The sequence below is a fragment of the Alternaria ethzedia genome (assembly GCF_023757985.1).
Source record: "Alternaria ethzedia strain BMP 0044 chromosome Unknown scaffold_49, whole genome shotgun sequence".
NCBI lineage: Eukaryota > Fungi > Ascomycota > Dothideomycetes > Pleosporales > Pleosporaceae > Alternaria > Alternaria ethzedia.
The window spans coordinates 146,416-164,377 of NW_026056242.1; the positions used below are offsets into that span (position 1 = coordinate 146,416).

The window sequence follows — 17,962 nt, forward strand, 5'->3', positions numbered from 1 at the left end:
CGCTTTGCCTCATCCTACTGCGACCAACCCTTAGTTCTCCAGGCACGTCAAGTACGGAAAGAGGTCTCCAAGGGGCTGACACGGGCTGGAAAAGTCCTCAGGGGCCTTTCGTCTCATCTCATCTTAATGTGGACCAGAACACGCTCTGAATGTGAGAGACACGGTAGTAATGGCAGGATATGTCCAGTAAAGTTCAATCGAAGATAGCCCAAAACTCTTACGAATGAGAGATGCCGAGTTCAAGTGAGTATTCAGAATGAACAGTCACGGTGCGGGGCGTTTGCGATCTGCTAATCATCTCACCAGCCCGTCCGGGAAAAACATTGCGCAATGGAGGATGGCTTATTGCGCAATGCAGGATGAAATATTGCGCAATGGGCGACAATTGCTGGTCTAACTCCACTTTCAGTGTCTCTTATCCAACGCGCCCAGGCCAACACACGAATATAAAATCTTTGTCCAGACCCGACACATCCCTTCTACCTCTACCTCGAACTCGACACCTCAGCCGCTGAACACGTTACAAACATGCTTCAGCTACTCGACCTACCGATAGAGATCTTCCAGCGCGTCTTCAACACACTAGCCAGGAGGCATGGTATACCAGCAGCGTGGCTGGCTCGAGGAACCTGTAGTAAGTACCCAACAAGACAACACCCGCACACGTGACACCCAAAACTGACAAACTGCGATATTAGCCTCGTTTCGCGATTACATCACGTACGACATCCTCGCCAACCCAGCGCTTCACGCCTACCTCAAGACGCCCGCCGGCCGTAAGATCCTCAAGAACAAGCTCGCCGACTTCATCTTCGTGCGAAGCAAGAAGCTCAACGGCTTCGCACGCAGCCATGTGACGGACTTCATCCGCGCTATCCTCCGAGCGATGACTCCATGGATCGCCAACGACACTGAAGAGGCTGCACTTAGGAGGGCGCTGTGTGAGCTGTTTGTTCGCAACCACAGCGACGCGTTCAGATGCGTTACCACTGACTTTAACAAACTGGGATACTACACGCCAAACACCATTCGGGTCACTGATACTGCCCTGATCGCTGCAGCCGCCGCAGCCGGAAAGCTCGACGCGTTGAAGCACTTCGTCGGCGCTAATAAGTGTCTGCTGTGGACGCAGTCACTGGCTTTTGGTTACCCACTTGATGCTGCGGTGTATGCGCGACAGAATGTTGTCACCAAGGCACTGGTACAGCAAGCCATCACCAACCAGAACCGAGACGTCGCTGGATACCAATACAGCGAGCATGTATCCTTCCGCCAGGCCATCTGCACTACCATCGAACTAGAAGACCACCCCATGACGAAGACGAAATACCTCCTAGCCAAGTACATCACCGCATTCGGCTCAGCAACCGAAGCCTGCATGAAAGCCTGGCTGGACAAAGCCATCCAAACCAGCAACGAAGAAATCCTCAAGCTTCTTCTTGCTCTGCCTTCGCAAACCGGCCCATCAACCATCTACGCCGCTTTCGAAACAGCATGCCGTCTTTTGAAGCCAGATCTCCTCTATTTACTCTTCGGTCCTCAAATCGGTCAAACCACTTTATCCATCAACCAGATCCAAGGCTCCACATACGCCCTCCTCACCGCCGTCAACTTATGCACAACACCAGCCGCTGGCACCTTCATCAAGACGCTGTTGGAACTAGGCGCCGATCCCAACGGTCCTACCTACCTAGCCGGTCTCGAGCGGCCCCTCGTAGAAGCGATGCGTTACGGTCGCAGCATCGCTTGTCTGGTCTTGCTTGAAGCTGGTGCAAATTCGTATTTGGTCACGCCTGGGGATTTTAGATGGATTGAGAGTGTGAAGAAGAGGTACCAGGAGGGTACGATGGCGGGTGAGGTATTCAGGGATGCGCTTGAGGTTTGCGAGGTGCCTGTGGTGGCTAGGGATGAGGATTTTCTTGTTGAGGTGGATGAGGCGGATGGGGATGTTGAGGTTGATGGTGGTGATGGAGTGGAGGTGGGGGGTGCCTAGGAGGATATGCTGGGTTGGGGGGATGGTTAAGTTTTGGTGTGGGAGGGAGGTAGACTGCAAGGCCTCACGCCTTTGATGTGATTGAGTAGGCAAGAAAATGGAGATATTGCTGGTAGGAGATATCAGGAGTTCGGCATCTGGTCTTTTGGATGAAACAAACACTCATTTGGGTGAGCTGGGAGGTACTTCGCTCTCAGTATGGAAAGAATGCGGTATCATTGATTAGGTTGCCGAATTGGTGTTGCATATTCCCATAGCGTCGGCCCTGGAATCTTATACCCATCAAGCTTCCGATGCACATCCACTAGTATGCCTTCATCTCTCATACCGTACAAGTCTTTGCCCAGAACACCACCAACCAGCTTCTTCCCCTTCTCCTCCGTCCCTCTCACAACGCGTAGATTCACACACTGCGGATACGCCTGCGCACCATCCAGGTTCTCCGCAACATGCAGCGCAATAATCTCATGCCGCAGCACATAGTATCCTTCCGAGAGTCTTTCCGGTATTTGTACCACCCAAGAATACTCATTCGCAATAAGCACATCCGCGGCCCACGTCCCACCGAGATCCAACACATCCCAGCCCGTACTATTCAGCCATCCCAGCTCATCGATCTTAACCCAAGCCAGATCCTCACTTTTTCTGCTCGTGCAGCTCCCTTCACAGTCTGCCAGATACGTCACAACGGGACCGACGTGCGACACCGGCCATTCATTCCATTGCAGCTTTAGCTCGTCACCGGCTGTGGTGTTGATGTGGAGAGCGCCTGGGATGGCGTTGTAGTGACAGGCGATGTTGGAGGTGTTGAACTGCGAGGGCGGGATGTAGATGTTGCCGAGATTTGACGCGGACCATGCCGCAAGTGGATGCGGCGGTGTGAGATTGACCGAAGAAGCGGGATCCCAGCCTGCGTAGATTGCTCCGCTCGATGTTGTGATTTGGGTTATTCGGCCGTGGGCTTGGACAGCAGTGGTAAGGAAGGCTGGTATTAAGATGGTGGAGAGATGCATCTCTGCGCGACGTAACGGCCCGCGGTCTGCTGTCAGACCTTGAGACAGCCCTCAAAACGGCACGCGATGAGCACGTTATGACCATCTTCTAGTGGCCACCGACCAGGATACTGGGCTTGTGATCCCCTTCGTAATCGTCGTTTACCCATACAGACCTGGTAATTACCCCAGATTTCGTGATGTTGTACCTCATATCGACATGCACCCGTGATTGGCCAAGCTCTTCGGTAGCTTTGAGGAACTTACTCTAGACCTGACGCCTCTACCAGAAATACGCCGCGAGTACTACAGTAGACGAGACAACCCGACATGGTCAGTTATCCGCTAGGAGCCGCGTGAACGGCCTCGGTTGCTGTGCCCTTGGCTTGTGTCGGGGCTGTTGGCGTCCAGTCGTGAACGCGTCGGTACCTGGCTTCCCTTCGTCTTCTGCCGTGGGTTGGTGTGCTAAGAAGGCCCTTACATCTGCGTACGGTCCGCCGAGATGCCGCCTAGCAGACGCATGCTGACGATGGTTACATTGATCGGACGTCCGAGTGTACATGGTAGCGGTAGCTAAAGGCTGTATCGCTTTTTGGCGATGGTTGAGAGAATGCAAGGATGGCTCATGCGTTGGAGTCGCAAGGTACGGTGCATCTCATAAGTGTTGCTCGTAAACAGACGTTGCCTTTTGTGAGTGTTGCAAGTTCGTGAGATGCGGGACGAAAGATGTCAAATGACGCACGAGGGTGACTGCCCAGTTGTGGACCCTGGCGTCGATCGCACCCAGATGCGCTCTAGCGCCCGCCAAGCGAGATCTCTGGGAGAAAGGCCAACGAACCGCCGCTCCTCTACCCCACAAACAAGACGACGGAGCGACCATCAAGACCCCGCATGCTCCAAACAGGGCCGTTGGAGGTTGGAGTACTAACGGCTCGAACCATGACGTCTAGCGCGTGTCTTCTGACTGTGCCTGGTCAGTGGGTCGCTAAGAGGGCGTATTGGGCCGAAGGAACAGGGCGTACATAAGGCGACCAGAGACCAGGAAAGAAGTAATAGTGACAGGCCATCGTTTGGACGCACAGGCCGACGACCGTGATTTATCCGTTCTAACAGGTCTTTCCTGAAACTTCAATTACTGCAATTGAACTGCGGATCGTTCCAGTCACATACCGCGCGCGTGAAAGCTACGAACCACGCGCAAAGACATTGGACAATCTTCTGATCATCAAGTAAGTAAAGGAGCCTGACATATGAAGTGTACATCCATGCGAATCTATCAACTAACGGGTTCAGAGTTGCTATGGTCGCGTATACGGTATTGGGGTCAGCGGCCCTGGTAGCTACTGTCCTGGCTTACCCTCAAAGTTCCACGACGTATTCGCCTCCGCCGACTGACGATCTCGCATCGCCATGCGAAGAAGCGGCCTCAAGACTCTATCTAGAAGACGGACCCCAGAAGAACTACCTCTATTCTGATTGTCACACCAGCGCCCATGTCATTGTTACAACTCCCAGGCCTGACAGCAACACCAGTGTCGTCAAGCCTCGGCTTATCGTGGCATGGCCTGCTGGTAATAGTGGAGCTATGGCGTACTTCGCGCCTGAGAGCGGTCAAGGCAGTCTGAACATCAGTCTGGAGGAGTCCGGGAACGGAGAGACAGTAGAGGCACTGGGCGCTTCGGATCGTGTTGGAGTGTCAGCATCGATCATATTCAACACTACTGCTAGATTGACGCAACCGATTCTTGGTAGTATACGGGCTATTCGCGACCAGACCGAAGGCTCAGGCGTTAGCCAAGACTTCCAGAACAATTTCGGTTTTTCGATCAACGAAGACGGGAGCGCCTCCATCAACCGTACCTGGTTTGACGGTGTGACTACTACGACGCTGACGTTCGCGCCGCTGAATGGCGCTCAAGCCATTACGCTGAATCGCGGCGCGAATTGGACTTTGACATTCGGCGAAGGTAGCTACCGTTTCGAAGCCTCTTACAACTATCCGCAATTGGAGCAGCTCAGCCCTCAAGAAGTTCTCAACGACGCGTCTTCCGGCTTGATTGCAGAGAACTCAGACCAAACCACCTCTTTGTCATTCCTCTCATACTCCAACAAGCTACTGGCTGGCACATGGCGCTTCCTCACCTACTTTGGTCGAGACAGTATGCTTTCACTGCTGTTGATGCAGCCCATTCTCAGCGAAGCAGCTATTGAAGCCGTCATCGGAGCTGTTCTCGAGCGAGTCAATCGCACTGATGGTACTGTGTGTCACGAGGAGGTCCTCGGCGACTACGCGACCTGGCTGAACAGGAAGAAGGGAATCAACTCCAGCGCACCTGGCTGTGACTACAAGATGATCGACACGGACTTCATGCTTCCAATTTCCATGAACAGCTACTTCGTAGATACGGATGCTGGAAAGAATCGTTCGGATGCTTTCTTCAGGAAGACCGCAACGTTCCTAGTCGAGAACGACGGACTGGCGTATTCTGAGCTGGCCCAGTTTACCGCAGAAAAGATCATGCGGATCGCTTCACCGTTTGCGCAGAGTCAAGTAAAAGAGAATCTCATCCACCTCAACGAAGGCGAGATAGTCGGCGAGTGGCGCGACTCTAGTAATGGCCTCGGAGGAGGTCGCATCCCGTATAACGTCAACACCGCGCTTGTACCTGCAGGACTTCGGGCTATCGCAAGTTTGAGCCGCGCAGGCTTCTTCTCCGATCACCCGGATTGGTGCGAAGAGGCTGATAAGTACGCCCAGATTTGGGAGGATGAGACGTTACGCTTCTTCGAAGTCACCGTCCCGCAAGCCGACGCCAAATCTCTTGTTGAGAACTACGTGTCGAACGCCAACCTTACCCTCCCAAGAAATGTCGACAAGATCACAAGCGATGTCACTTACTACGGCGTCGCCCTTGACGGCGAAGTCGGTACACCCGTTGTGCCCGTCATCAATAGCGATGACTGCTTCCGCCACTTCCTCCTCGACACCACGAATCAAACCCAGCTGACGGCATACATCAGCCAGACCGCCGATCACATCCTTCAACCTTTTCCGGTTGGCCTATCGAGCGACATTGGACTCTTCGTCGCGAACCCCGCGTACGCCGGGAATGCGACATTCGAAGCAGGTTTCTCAACGGACGACTACCACGGCACTATAGTATGGAGCTGGCAGCTTGCCATGATGGGCGCTGGACTTGCGCGACAGCTTGGTCAATGCGATAAGGAGGGTGCGCCTGGTAACTCGATATCCTGATGTTTTCTCACGTTTCTCCATCGTGTGATTGCTAACTCAGCATCGTAGACTTCTGCGCAGACTCCACAGTCTATGACAAGGTCCTTGCCGCGTACAACAGCCTTTGGGATACCATTGACGCAAACCGCGACCAGCTAAGCCATGAGGTGTGGAGTTGGAAATACGACAACGGCTATCAGATTGAGCAGCTGGGCTCATTGACCGCGACTGAGAGCAACATTCGCCAGCTTTGGAGCTTGACCTTCCTTGCTGTCAAGAGGGAGAGTTTTGGAAGCGCGTAGAGATGATCAAGCTGCGGTAATTGAGGGCAAATGCAAGGCAATGAGAATCGGCAAGTATTGCGCCAGAAACCACCCTATCAGACGTGCCTGCATAGTGGGCAAGAGGCGTAGTGACTTCGATTGAAGAGCAAGCAAAGATGTCGATCCTGATTACAAACAAGTCTCATCGCATCAATTCCCATCTTCGGTACTTTGCGACGAACCAGAACACATGAGATGAGTGCCCAGATGATGCCGGTCAGCACGTGTGGCTTCGGATGAAACTCGCATTAACTCGCGATTCGCTCGCTTCGACGTCATCGCTTCCAAGCAACCGCAACATATCGTCCAACCCTCGAAAACGCCGTATACACCGTGTTACTCTAAGTGGGAAGGCCAGTTCAGCCTGGGCAATGGGGCGCATCTTGCATCTACGGGGTCAAATAATCCACCATCATCCTCGCCGTCCGGAGACGGACCAAAATATGTCCATGAGGCAAGACGCATTCGGGCCTTTATGCGATGGAGTTAAGAGACGAACGTGGAGATAAACGAAGAAAAGCTGATGCTAACATGTGTTACCAGATGCCTTCCACAGACCGTGGTATTTATATAGCAAAGAAGAGCTTTTGAAAACGCCCAAATTTACAGCTCATCATACAAGACACACTTCATCAACATCCGTTACCTTCGACTTAGCCAAGAAGCACTTTATCACGTCCGGTAGCAATACCCAAATTACTGTCATTCCAACAATGGCCCAATATGCCGAGCTTCACAAGATCGCGAATCTCCGTGGCGCAGGCGACGCTCGTCCTACAGCCCTCCAAGTCATTCGCGACGAGGGTTTGACCGGCAAGTTGAACGACAAAGTCTTCCTTATCACAGGAGTGTCTTCCGGTCTAGGTATCGAGACCCTTCGTTCGCTGCACACAACCGGCGCCCACGTCATCGGAACCGTGCGCAACATACCAAAAGGCCAAGCTGTAGTCGACGAAATCTTCGCAGAGAAACACGATGGAGCTGGGAAGATTGATCTGATCGAAATGGAACTGGACAGCTTCGACAGCATCCGCAAGGCCGCCAAAGAGATTCTCACCAAGACCGGCGGAAAGCTCAACGTAGTCATCGGCAATGCAGGCGTAATGGCCACACCATACGGCAAGACCAAAGACGGCTACGAAACCCAATTCGGCACCAACCACCTCGGCCACTTTCTCCTCTTCCACCTCCTCAAAGACGCTCTCCTCGCGTCCGCAACCCCCGAGTACCCCAGCCGCTACGTCAGCCTCTCCAGCATGGCGCACATCTGGTCCACCGTGCACCTCTCCGACTACAACTACGAAAGCACGCCCTACGAACCATGGAACGCCTACGGCCAAGCCAAAACAGCAAACATCTGGTTCGCAAACTCCATCGAGCGCCACTACTCATCCCGCCATTTACACGCTACGTCTGTGCATCCAGGCGGTATCATCGAGGGATCTGGTCTCGGGGTGCATGTGTCTGAAGAGACCAAACAGGCGATGTTTGGTGACCCGGAGATACTGCGGACGTTCAAGAGTGCGGAGCAGGGGGCTGCGACGCAGGTTTACGCTGCGGTGGGTAGGGAGTGGAAGGACAAGGGTGGGAGGTATTTGGCTAGTTTGGCGGAGATGGGGACAAGAGAGGAGGAGGCGAGGAAGGAGGGTATGTATGAGAGTGCTAATGAGGGGTATGCGCCGTGGGCGTATGATGAGGAGGGTGAAGAGAGGTTGTGGGAAGAGAGTTTTGGTATGGTGGGGCTTCCGCGGGAGTGAGAAGGACGATCATCGGCGTTTCCAGGCCGGTGTCTAGATGTTGTCTGCAGGGCGTAATACAAGGGGTTGGTTGTGTAATCTGATCCTTTGCGTCAATGTTGTAACTTCGCAGGGTCGCGCCCGATTTATGGACAGTCTTGAAAACATGTGCTACCTAGTAGAGTCTATAGTCTTGAACCAAATTCGTCGAGGTCTTCATGCGATCTGGATTCCTAGCTCATTCACTCTTATTGTATCACCGCTTTTCCTGAACGGGGGTAGACAGGATCCGGGGAGTGGGGCGCATGAACCCGGCTTCCCGCGGGGCGCGAAGTTTGCTGCAACCTCACGGATGGAATACTGCATCCTGAGCGGCATTGCCCGTTCGCGAATCCGACCTTCTTCCTACTCTCACGCTGGATCTTGTCTCCAAGGACACTTGAAGAGTACTGCTGATTGTTCAGTGGCGGATGATTACTTGTTGTGTCCAACACACACCCATGTTGCGGTGCGCATCGCCACCCGTGCACGGCCGCTACGAAGATACCATCCAATGCGCATGTCGTTGCAGCCGTCCCTCGGTCACAAGCCTCCCAAGAGGATGGAGCTGCGTTGCCCCGTGATGCTTTCTAGTCTTCTGTATGGTCGCATAATATAAATTCATGTCACTTGGACATGGTTACGATACGATCAGCATCCTCATTCGGCAACGACAGTTACATTTACGTATACTCAGCTGTCCAAACAGGGTACCCGATACCGACATCTTGAACCCTTGGCTGATATTGCCCCCCAGATCCGAAGCCACTGAAAGAGACCCTCGCACCAACAGGATGTACGCCCTGCAGACAGTCCTGGCTACATCCTAACGAGGACTCAGGTCGTAGTTGCTTTGGATGGCCATGCAGGCTATCGCTGGTTCCCGCTCGACTTCGCCACTCGTGATCTTGCGTTCCAACTCCGCCCTTTCCTCGCGGTGCTTCCTCATCTCTTCGTCGCGCTCGTTCTTTGTGCCGAAGGATGGAATCAGCCCCACAGGAGGGGTCAACCACTGCCTATAAATCGTAGCATTAAGTCAGCTAAAACTTCGTCTACTCAATAAGCGTGCGATGACAGGTGCGACTTACTCCTGTGGAACCGTTCTGCCATCAATCCCGCGGAACCTATCCTCTTTCTCCTGGCTCCAAGGACCTCTGTCCAACCATGATTTGATGAGCTCTGGCGACATGGGCTTTGCATCAAAGATGTTTGTTCGTGTAACCTGGTCGGGCGGCCCGGGTAGGTATTCGATGACTCTCATCACTCCGTCTCTGCAGATCATGTGGAAGTGATGGCCGTGCTCGCATTCTCGCATAGAGTCGACGAAGATCTCCAGCGGGTCTGTCTTGACTCTCGCTTCGGTCGAATTGGCGGCCTGCTTTATGCCGCTTCCGTTTTGATTCGGGTCTGCGGTTGAAGGTTCCTCGTTGTTGGCGTTGAATCCTTTCTGGCTCCGCGGCATTGGCGAGGGAGAAGAGGACATCGTTGATTCGTTTACAATGGGAAGTAGGATTCAGGCGAGCAGCGCTGGCTTCGTATGTTATTAAACGCAACCTCGGGTAGAGGGTTAAATAGAGTGGTGGCAGCAGGCGATGTGGTGTCTGCGAGAAGAAGATGCAGTGCGCAAAGGTTGAGATGCGGGGCGTACTTATAGACGGCACACTCAGGCAGTGCTGACCAACAGCATCCTGCATGACGCAGCATTGCAATATATCAGCCTCGCAGTCATGTGATGGTACCTAAACATGTACGTTAACGCCTTGAAAGTATTGAGAAGAGGTCCAACAGTGGCCTATAAAGCATCTACCTCTCGCAGACAACACGAATATCCTCTCAGCACACTACAGTTCAACATCTTACACTCAAAAGACCTGTTCATCATACAGTAAATTCAATATGAGGTTCTCGATCTTCGTTTCCGCGAGTGCGACCTTTTTGCTAGCAGCGGAAGCGACCACGAACGATGCGGTAGGCACTTCAAAGATCACATTCGAACAGCCACATACTTACATTGCGCCTCTAGTCGCTTGAAGAAGCACTCACGAACTTCAACGAGGGCGAGTTGATGGACATTGGAGCCGATGGAGTGCTTCGCAGCTTCAACGCAGCACATGACACGGTGGTGGACTATGTACAGCTCAGTGAGCCTCAAATCGCTGAGCTCCTTGTTAAGGTGGGCTCGAAGAGATCCGCCACACCAGGCGTGTAAGCTTTCCCCTTCGCAATTCTCTCCCGAAGACTATAGTAAACACAACTAATCTGAAACTCAGTGACGGACGCACTGTCACGTCTGAAGCTCAGCTCTGGGCTGTCCCGGACGGTATCGTCGCACGCGACCCAGGCGTCGAAACATCCGAGGCAAATGTGCCAGGGGTTTTATCTTTGCACCCGAGGCAGCCACAGTGCGATTCTGGAAGAAGCTGCGCATCCAAAAAGATATGCAACGAAAAGTATCATTGTGCCCGCTGTCTTTTCGACACCGGATGTGTTGGAGGACCAGGGGGCTGTTCTGGTTCAACCGGGCAGGGTAAGTGCGCGTGGAACTTGTGAGGGCTGATGCTCAGGACTGCCTACTCTACCGTTGACCCTGCTTTGGACATTGAGGCTTATGCCTATCACACTCGTTAGAATCCACTTAAATTGAATACATTTCCGGGGCATACAAATGCCTTGTTTGCGCTATTTCTCATGTGACGGCGTGTATGGTTTGACAAACATTGCACGACTCGACCGAATGAATACTTAAGGCTACACTCCGACTCCAGGCTCCTACTACTTTTCATTTTACACAAGCGCCTTATATATCTGCTCTTTTCGGTCATCTACTCGGATCACAGATTCTGCGCAACAACACTTGTCTATGCCTAGGTGATTAACAGCTTCTACATACCCAAACTACTTCTTCGAAACACGAATTCAGCCATGTCGTCTACAGTACTAGTCAGCGACCTTCCCCCCAACTGCGAGTCCTCCTACGTCTTCACTGAGCTACGTTTGCAAGAAGACGAAGTCGAAGAAGTGTACACACGAGCGGGAGGAGGCGAGTCCGCCTGGATAGTCTTCAAGGCCCCCAAACTCGCCGCTTTATTCGAGATTGGCCACAAAGGCCACCACTTCGGGGCAACCGGCAAGAAGATCACGACTTCATTCTGGAACGAAGCCATTCCCGAATTCGCCACCAATCGCCATTCCGACTTCGCCCACGCCCGGGATCACCAAATACTCTCGAGCACCGTTGAGATTACCGGTCTCCCCGACAAACACACTATGAGCAACATGAATGAGTTGTTCAGGTCGGTGCGAGACCAGTACTCTGAGACCACCGAGAAGAGTCAGCATCGTAACCCAAGCTACTATGACTACAACGAGCCCATCAATATCCTTCATCTCAAAACGCCCGACCCAGGAGTCGGCCTTTTGCAGCTCGCACAGCCTTGGATGGCAGTCGCCATTGTACAACAGTACGCGGGTACCTACTGGAAGAACGCCACGCTCAACGCTCGGTGCGTTCCTGATGAAGAAATGGAGAAGCTGCTTGTCAATGAGCCCAGCGCCACGGACGTATCGCTCTTCGTCAAGGGAATTAAGGTCGGTACGTCATCGAAGGAGGTGCGAGAGATTTTCAAGGACTTTCCCATTCGCGACGTCAACATACTACCAGGCGGCAAGACGTTCTGCTTCGTCACCATCCAGCAAGCACACGCAGATTCGATCCTCGCACAGTTCAAGAACGGTGTCAAGTGGCAAGGTCGCACCATCAAAGTGGACTTGTCGGACAAGGACAAGAGAAAGAGGAAAGCTGAGTTTGGTTCTTCCAGCGCCCCTCCCATTCCTGCGCCAGCTCCTCTACCGCCTACGAATGTCACGGACCTGAAACTGGAAAACCTGCCGTACGATGTCACAAACCACAAAATCCTCACCCTGTTCGAGGGCTTCGCTGTCTACAAGGTCGTCATCAAGCAGGGCTATGCTTTTGTGGGTATACCGACGGGGGAAGTCGGCCGCGCTCTCGATATGCTGAACGACACGATGATTGGGGCTCAATACATCAAGGCCAAGGTTGCTGATCCCCGGAAGAAGTAAGGCTGCAGGTCTGGTTCGGTGCTGCGAAGGCGTAAAAGGGGTTTACGAGATGTCAGAAACGGGTGGTTGCGTGTTTTGTATCTGTCAGCCGGTGCGTTGATGGGTACTCTAGAAAGTTTAGATGGCTTGCAGGCGCTTGACTGTGGTGATAACTCTAAGGATTGCGTTCTCTCTTATTTGATGAGGAGTATCTTTTGCGTATGTGGTGGTTATGTATTTTGGAAGTTATGAGTGGCTCGTCTCGCTCTGCGTCATCGCAGTACCATGGTTGACTGTGGTAATGAAACACTTGCAAATTAATTCACTGCAATGTTGCCGCCGTGATGGATGTTACCTTAAGTTACACTGACTATTCCTTGTATGAGCATGCTCGAGCTTCTATAATTCTAGCGTGTTGCGCCCCAAAAACACTTGCTGCTAAGCTCAACAAACGACCAAGCCGAACGCTCAAAGCCCAACCATGACGGACTACACCTACTACAGCTCATCCGCGTCCAGAGGCTTCACCTTTTTGATACCCTACCATGTCCAAGCCATCTTTGTCAGTACTACGAAGAAGCTACCTTCCGCCGTGCGTCCAGTCTACCGCGAGTATTTTGGCGACATCATGGCATGTCGAGATCGAGCTCGAGCCTCGGCCGAGGCGATGCAAGCGTTCGTAAATGAGGACTTTCCGCGTATTTCGAAGGACCATAACCGACTAGCGAATCTGATGAATGCGGAGATCGATAAGCAGCGGAACAATGTGTTGGTCAAGTTACCAATCACGGGCGATGGAACAGCGGCTGAAGACGACGAGGACGAACCGGTGGCGCAATCGCGGACAAGGGAGCAAGGTGTGGCTAAGTCGGACAAAAACGCGGTCTCCAAAGTTGTGTCAGAGGCCGCCGCGGAGGCTACAGTGCGTGAAAAGTCCCCCGATGCAGCTTCTCCTCCGACTATGGCGAATGCGGAGCTTGTTCAGCCAACCCTGCGTCAGGACCCCGCGACATCGCCGGCTTCTCCAACCGGTATAGACAGCGAACAATCCGAGGTAGACGAAGAAGACAGCGAGCTGAGTGTGATATTTGTCGACACATCAGAGCCTTGGAACGAATCGCTCTGGCCACACGGTACCTGGATCGATGGTCTAGAAGTCATCGACGCGCTTCCATGGGCGCACTCAAGCCGACCTAATCGCATCGTCCCGGACGGCCAGTCTCCCCACAACGAGCCAGAACATGCCGCGGCTAATCCTCATTCCTCTTAATCCCTGCTTTTATATCCCAGAAACAAGTGACCTGCAGCTTTCCGCGGCCGACGCACTCAGGGTTGTCGCAGTGGAAACGCGAACATCGTTCTCGGTAGCGGAAGTCGATGTTACTGAGGCAGTACATGCATGGCCAAAGGTCGACGTAGGGGAAGGTGGCCTTGATCTCGTACGTGGAGTTCCTGTTTTCCGTTAGATGGAATAGTTGTTGGAGGGGACGGTTTAGTACTTGCCTCCATTTTTGGATGTGTTCTCGCGTCAGGTTGTGCGATGCCGGAGGGTCTTCTTGTCTGAGGGTCGGAGTATCGCTTCGCTTGGGTGTTGAGGCGCTCTCATTGCTGCGTGTCGGAACGCTTCGCTCATCGGATCGCCGACGCTCACTGGATCTTCGACGGTTCTCATGCCTCAGTCGTTGGGCGTTCATGTCTTGTGGTTGTTGGGTTTCCTGGGCGCTTGGTTTTGGGGTGTTTCCGTATCCGAATAGCGGCATGATTACCGATATTCGCAATATTGGAAAAAGAAGCGGAGGGTGTTCGTGGAGTGAGAGAGCCCGTCAGCTGTTCAGCAAACTCAGCTTTGTGTGAAGAGATTCGTTCGCCTAGCACGTGGCATCCAACCTGTAACGATGAACTCTGGAAAGTGAATGTGTCCGGTCGTCGCACGGTTCCAAGGGACATAATGACGCGTACTGTACCAAATCATTGACAGGTAGCTGACGATTGCTTATCGTCTTCGTACCTCTTCGTAGCATCGTGCTCGGGAGGCATATCTATTCTCTGCCGATTTTGCCATCTGGCGAATAACTTCATCCCGGGTCTCGTTTGCGATGCGCTAATTTTGAGTGGCTCTACAGCGTAATGTTGTCTACCAGGCAAACTCGAAGCCTTGCAATTGACTTTCCAGCCAAAGAAGGATAATTCTAATAGCTTCCGCATATCAGAAAAGAAAAGAAATCATGTGAGTGGTATAATGGCTACATTTGTTGTCAGCATTGTGTCTGGCATGTTTGCCCCTTCTGCCAGTGCCGACCACCGCGGTGCGCCTGGCGGATACTGTTGACTCCTGAGCTGTGACGGAAAGTCTTTTCAGGATATTGCGAAGACGTATCGTAGCTTAATGTTCATCGCGCCAAAATGTTGACGGGCACTTTGCAAGAGTGAAAGGGTGTGGGATGGTTGTCATCGCGCCCAAAACCAAGCCGCCGCACGAAGACGCCATGACCAACGCGTCGGCCGAGATTTCTCCGACTGCCGACGCCAACGGAACTTCAAGCACCCGCAGGCAAACCTCCATCCTCCGACATCAACGACGAGAGATCCGCACACTCTGGCGGGTATCCCTTCATCGACTCCCAGGAATCCAAGGAAGTCGATGTTCGCGATATCTTCGACTCACTGTCTCCGCTCTATCACTCCCCTAACAACCTGGCCATGCTTGTGAAGACTACCCGGGCACCGGCGCGATTCAGATGTCGCATCAAAGAGTCGGAAAGCTATTGCTCTCGCACTCCACGTACGCGTTGCAGATTATAGTAGTCAACCAGTTATTTGAAGACCAGCTCATGCTTCAAAATCACGTGCAGGCCGGTGTCCTTCATGTACCGATCAGACCAGATGATGGGGGCACGCGCAACGATGTGAGCGTCGAAATCGATATTGAAAAGAGGCCGTATCCCGAAAACTATGTGATGCGTCTGCATTCGTGGTATTAGCTTGTGTCGATGTTCTGGATTGACGGTGTGCGACGTCGAGCGAGCGCGCCTACGCGTGAGCGACGGGTAACGAAACGAAGACGAGTTGGGTTGCGGAGGCGGGTTGGGTGATGGTGCTGAGTCTGCACTTTGGACTGACCCAGATCGTTATCTGTTTGTGAAGAGATGGTATGCAGGCAATGCGCGAGAGACTACATGGGCAATTCCATGCTGGGCGATGCGGCAGCCTGGCGTCTTTCACAGATCTTTGCGTCGTCATTGTACAGCGGCCATCGTACCCTGGAACAACTTAGGTGCTCGAATTCTGTATCGCACTTCTTCATTTCACTATTACGATGCGGCGGATGATATCACAATAGGAAGCAGAAATCATTGTCGATGCTGGGCACGTTTAGCGCCGTATATACTCCCCGACCTCTCACTCCCAGGTCCTCCGCCCTCCGCTTCACTCCCCTAGCTACTCTACTCTAGAATGTCCACAATGACACGCCGCCAACAGCGAAAGACTACAGCGACGGCTAAGCTAGGGAATCTGGACCTCCTCCTTTTCGCTCTACGAGCTGATCTCGGCCCCGACTGGGGATGCTACAAGGAACTCATAGAAGGAGCTAAAGCTGCGAAAGCAAGCGGCGAGAGTGTTTCCGCCTGGGTCGAACAGATCACGCCGCTGGTACGAAGCACCGCTTCGCAATTCGCGCACGAGGGAGTGCTCTTTCTGTTAGGCATCAAGGTGGGTAGTGAAGGTGAGATGTCTTTCCCCATCTAGCACCTTCACGTCAAAACTAAACACTCTCAGCTTCTTCTGTCACCAAGGCCATCAACACGACCAACGACATGTCCGCTCCACCTCCTGACACCCCACGCCCATCGCAACCAGCTTCTTCTGTCACCAAGGCCACCAACGAGACCAACGACATGTCCGCTCCACCTCCACCTCCTCACACTCAACGCTCGCAGCAACCAATGCAGCCCTCAGCCAACATGCAGCACACCTTCACCCCCAGCTACACGCCCATGCCCTCCCCCAGTCCTAGCGCCTATATACCGCCGACACCTACCTCCGTCGCGTCCAAAAAGCGCTCGGCGGCCAACGTCGCCTTCCAAGGTCAGAAGCAGGCCACCGCGACACAGCCTCTCAAATCCGACTGGTTCGGCGGTTACGTCCTTCACCAAGATCCCGCCTTTCGGCGCGACGTATTCGAGTTCTTTGGACACACAGTACCCGACAAGCCCGATCCCAAGTACCACGATCAATCCGATGTATCGTCCGTCTACAAGGCTGCGGATGACGACCTGGCGGTCTGGAGGGCGGGCTCTGGGGCTGAGGGCGAGGTGAAGGATGGCGGCCAGGAGAGTCAGAAGGACAGGGTCAAGAGCGCGGAGGATGCGAAGCGGGAGCGTGTGCGAGAAGGCTTGCGCTACAAGCTTTTCGACAAGTTGGATTGATGTTGGCTATTGATGAGGTGGTCTCTCTTGAAGTCAGGCGTCTGCGCGGGCTGAGCTGTTGCGGAGATGAGAGACGTACGATGTCATGGGAGGGCAATTGAAGGACTTTTGGAGAGCGCGATACACGATTGAGCTGGTAGGGAAGGCGTTTGGCGTCGTTAAAGGACGAATGATACCCCCGGAGGACTTGCGAATGATACTTCAGAAAACACACCTCTCCTTCAACGTTCATATATTGATGTTTTTCAGCTGTTGAATGTATGTGTCCAACTTATGTCTCCCTGTACCTCGTCCAATGAATGAATGTGCCTAAATTACATCTCCCTGTACTCCCTCTAATAAACGAATGTGTCCTTGCGTCGTTCGGTCATACCACCGATCTCGCAAACCCAAAACTCTTTTCCAGCCCTGCAGCTCCGCATGCTTCTGCAGCATCTATTCAGTCCCATCTAGAACACGTCAGATTGAGTCATAGTGTAATGGCCTTGATGATTATTGCACGACGCCAATCCAACTCTCTCTTAAACTTCGCTTCGGCGGTCTTAATGTGGGTAACCCTTCCCTGTATATTCTTCCTGTAGACTCGGGATACCTATCTCTTTGATCACTTTCGTAGAAGAGATGCGCAACATTGCGACTATAAGACCACCGAGCTGGAAGTTGTATTAGAAATCGATGGAATTTGGTTCTTTTCGTAGAAGCTCTAAAGACCTCGGTGGGTATCCATTATGAACGCCAGTAAACCAGCACAATCCGCAATGACCGTACTCCTAGTAATGCACAAATCCTGACCACTACTCATTGAGTTGCCGTATGCTCGCTGGTAACGCGACGATTCTCTTCCGCTCGATAGTGATGGGTTGATGACTCTCAATGGCTTTTCAGACATATCCTCGACCCAGCCGCGATGTAACTGCTCGTATGCCTTGCGCATCCATCGCGACCGCTGCCATCCGCGATCTTAGTCCCACAGCACCATTCCAGCAGCAGATATCCATCAAACCCCTCGCCCTCATCCACTCCGCACAGTACTAGCATCATCCCCACCCCCATCAACCTTCTTCTTCTTTTTCTTCTTCTTCGGCTCCTCCCCTCCCCCATCCCCCTCCCCACCATCAACCTTCTTCCTCGGCCTCCCCAACTTCCCCCCTCCCC

At 53.0% G+C, this 17,962-nt stretch overlaps 7 protein-coding genes across 7 annotated transcripts; 6 read left to right on the forward strand and 1 right to left on the reverse strand.

Annotated features, from left to right (window-relative positions):
• Positions 1-528: 528 nt before the first annotated feature.
• Positions 529-1,993, forward strand: J4E87_010488 (uncharacterized protein; the record flags this gene model as incomplete). Its single annotated transcript, XM_049382062.1, has 2 exons — positions 529-634; positions 699-1,993. 2 exons carry the CDS (start codon positions 529-531, stop codon positions 1,991-1,993), a joined length of 1,401 nt encoding a protein of 466 aa, XP_049228237.1.
• A 2,577-nt stretch (positions 1,994-4,570) lies between these two features.
• On the forward strand, positions 4,571-6,522 carry J4E87_010489 (uncharacterized protein; the record flags this gene model as incomplete). Its single annotated transcript, XM_049382063.1, has 2 exons — positions 4,571-6,224; positions 6,290-6,522. The coding sequence occupies 2 exons, from the start codon at positions 4,571-4,573 to the stop codon at positions 6,520-6,522; spliced, it is 1,887 nt and encodes a 628-aa protein (XP_049228238.1).
• Positions 6,523-7,256: 734 nt separating this feature from the next.
• On the forward strand, positions 7,257-8,300 carry J4E87_010490 (uncharacterized protein; the record flags this gene model as incomplete). The annotated part of the gene is made up of 1 exon (XM_049382064.1): positions 7,257-8,300. The coding sequence occupies one exon, from the start codon at positions 7,257-7,259 to the stop codon at positions 8,298-8,300; it is 1,044 nt and encodes a 347-aa protein (XP_049228239.1).
• Positions 8,301-9,144: 844 nt separating this feature from the next.
• J4E87_010491 (uncharacterized protein) lies at positions 9,145-9,780 on the reverse strand (the record flags this gene model as incomplete). The annotated part of the gene is made up of 2 exons (XM_049382065.1): positions 9,145-9,334; positions 9,407-9,780. 2 exons carry the CDS (start codon positions 9,778-9,780, stop codon positions 9,145-9,147), a joined length of 564 nt encoding a protein of 187 aa, XP_049228240.1.
• A 1,460-nt stretch (positions 9,781-11,240) lies between these two features.
• J4E87_010492 (uncharacterized protein) lies at positions 11,241-12,401 on the forward strand (the record flags this gene model as incomplete). The annotated part of the gene is made up of 1 exon (XM_049382066.1): positions 11,241-12,401. One exon carries the CDS (start codon positions 11,241-11,243, stop codon positions 12,399-12,401), a length of 1,161 nt encoding a protein of 386 aa, XP_049228241.1.
• A 460-nt stretch (positions 12,402-12,861) lies between these two features.
• Positions 12,862-13,650, forward strand: J4E87_010493 (uncharacterized protein; the record flags this gene model as incomplete). Its single annotated transcript, XM_049382067.1, has 1 exon — positions 12,862-13,650. One exon carries the CDS (start codon positions 12,862-12,864, stop codon positions 13,648-13,650), a length of 789 nt encoding a protein of 262 aa, XP_049228242.1.
• A 2,192-nt stretch (positions 13,651-15,842) lies between these two features.
• J4E87_010494 (uncharacterized protein) lies at positions 15,843-16,807 on the forward strand (the record flags this gene model as incomplete). The annotated part of the gene is made up of 2 exons (XM_049382068.1): positions 15,843-16,104; positions 16,158-16,807. 2 exons carry the CDS (start codon positions 15,843-15,845, stop codon positions 16,805-16,807), a joined length of 912 nt encoding a protein of 303 aa, XP_049228243.1.
• Between the last annotated feature and the right edge of the window lie 1,155 nt (positions 16,808-17,962).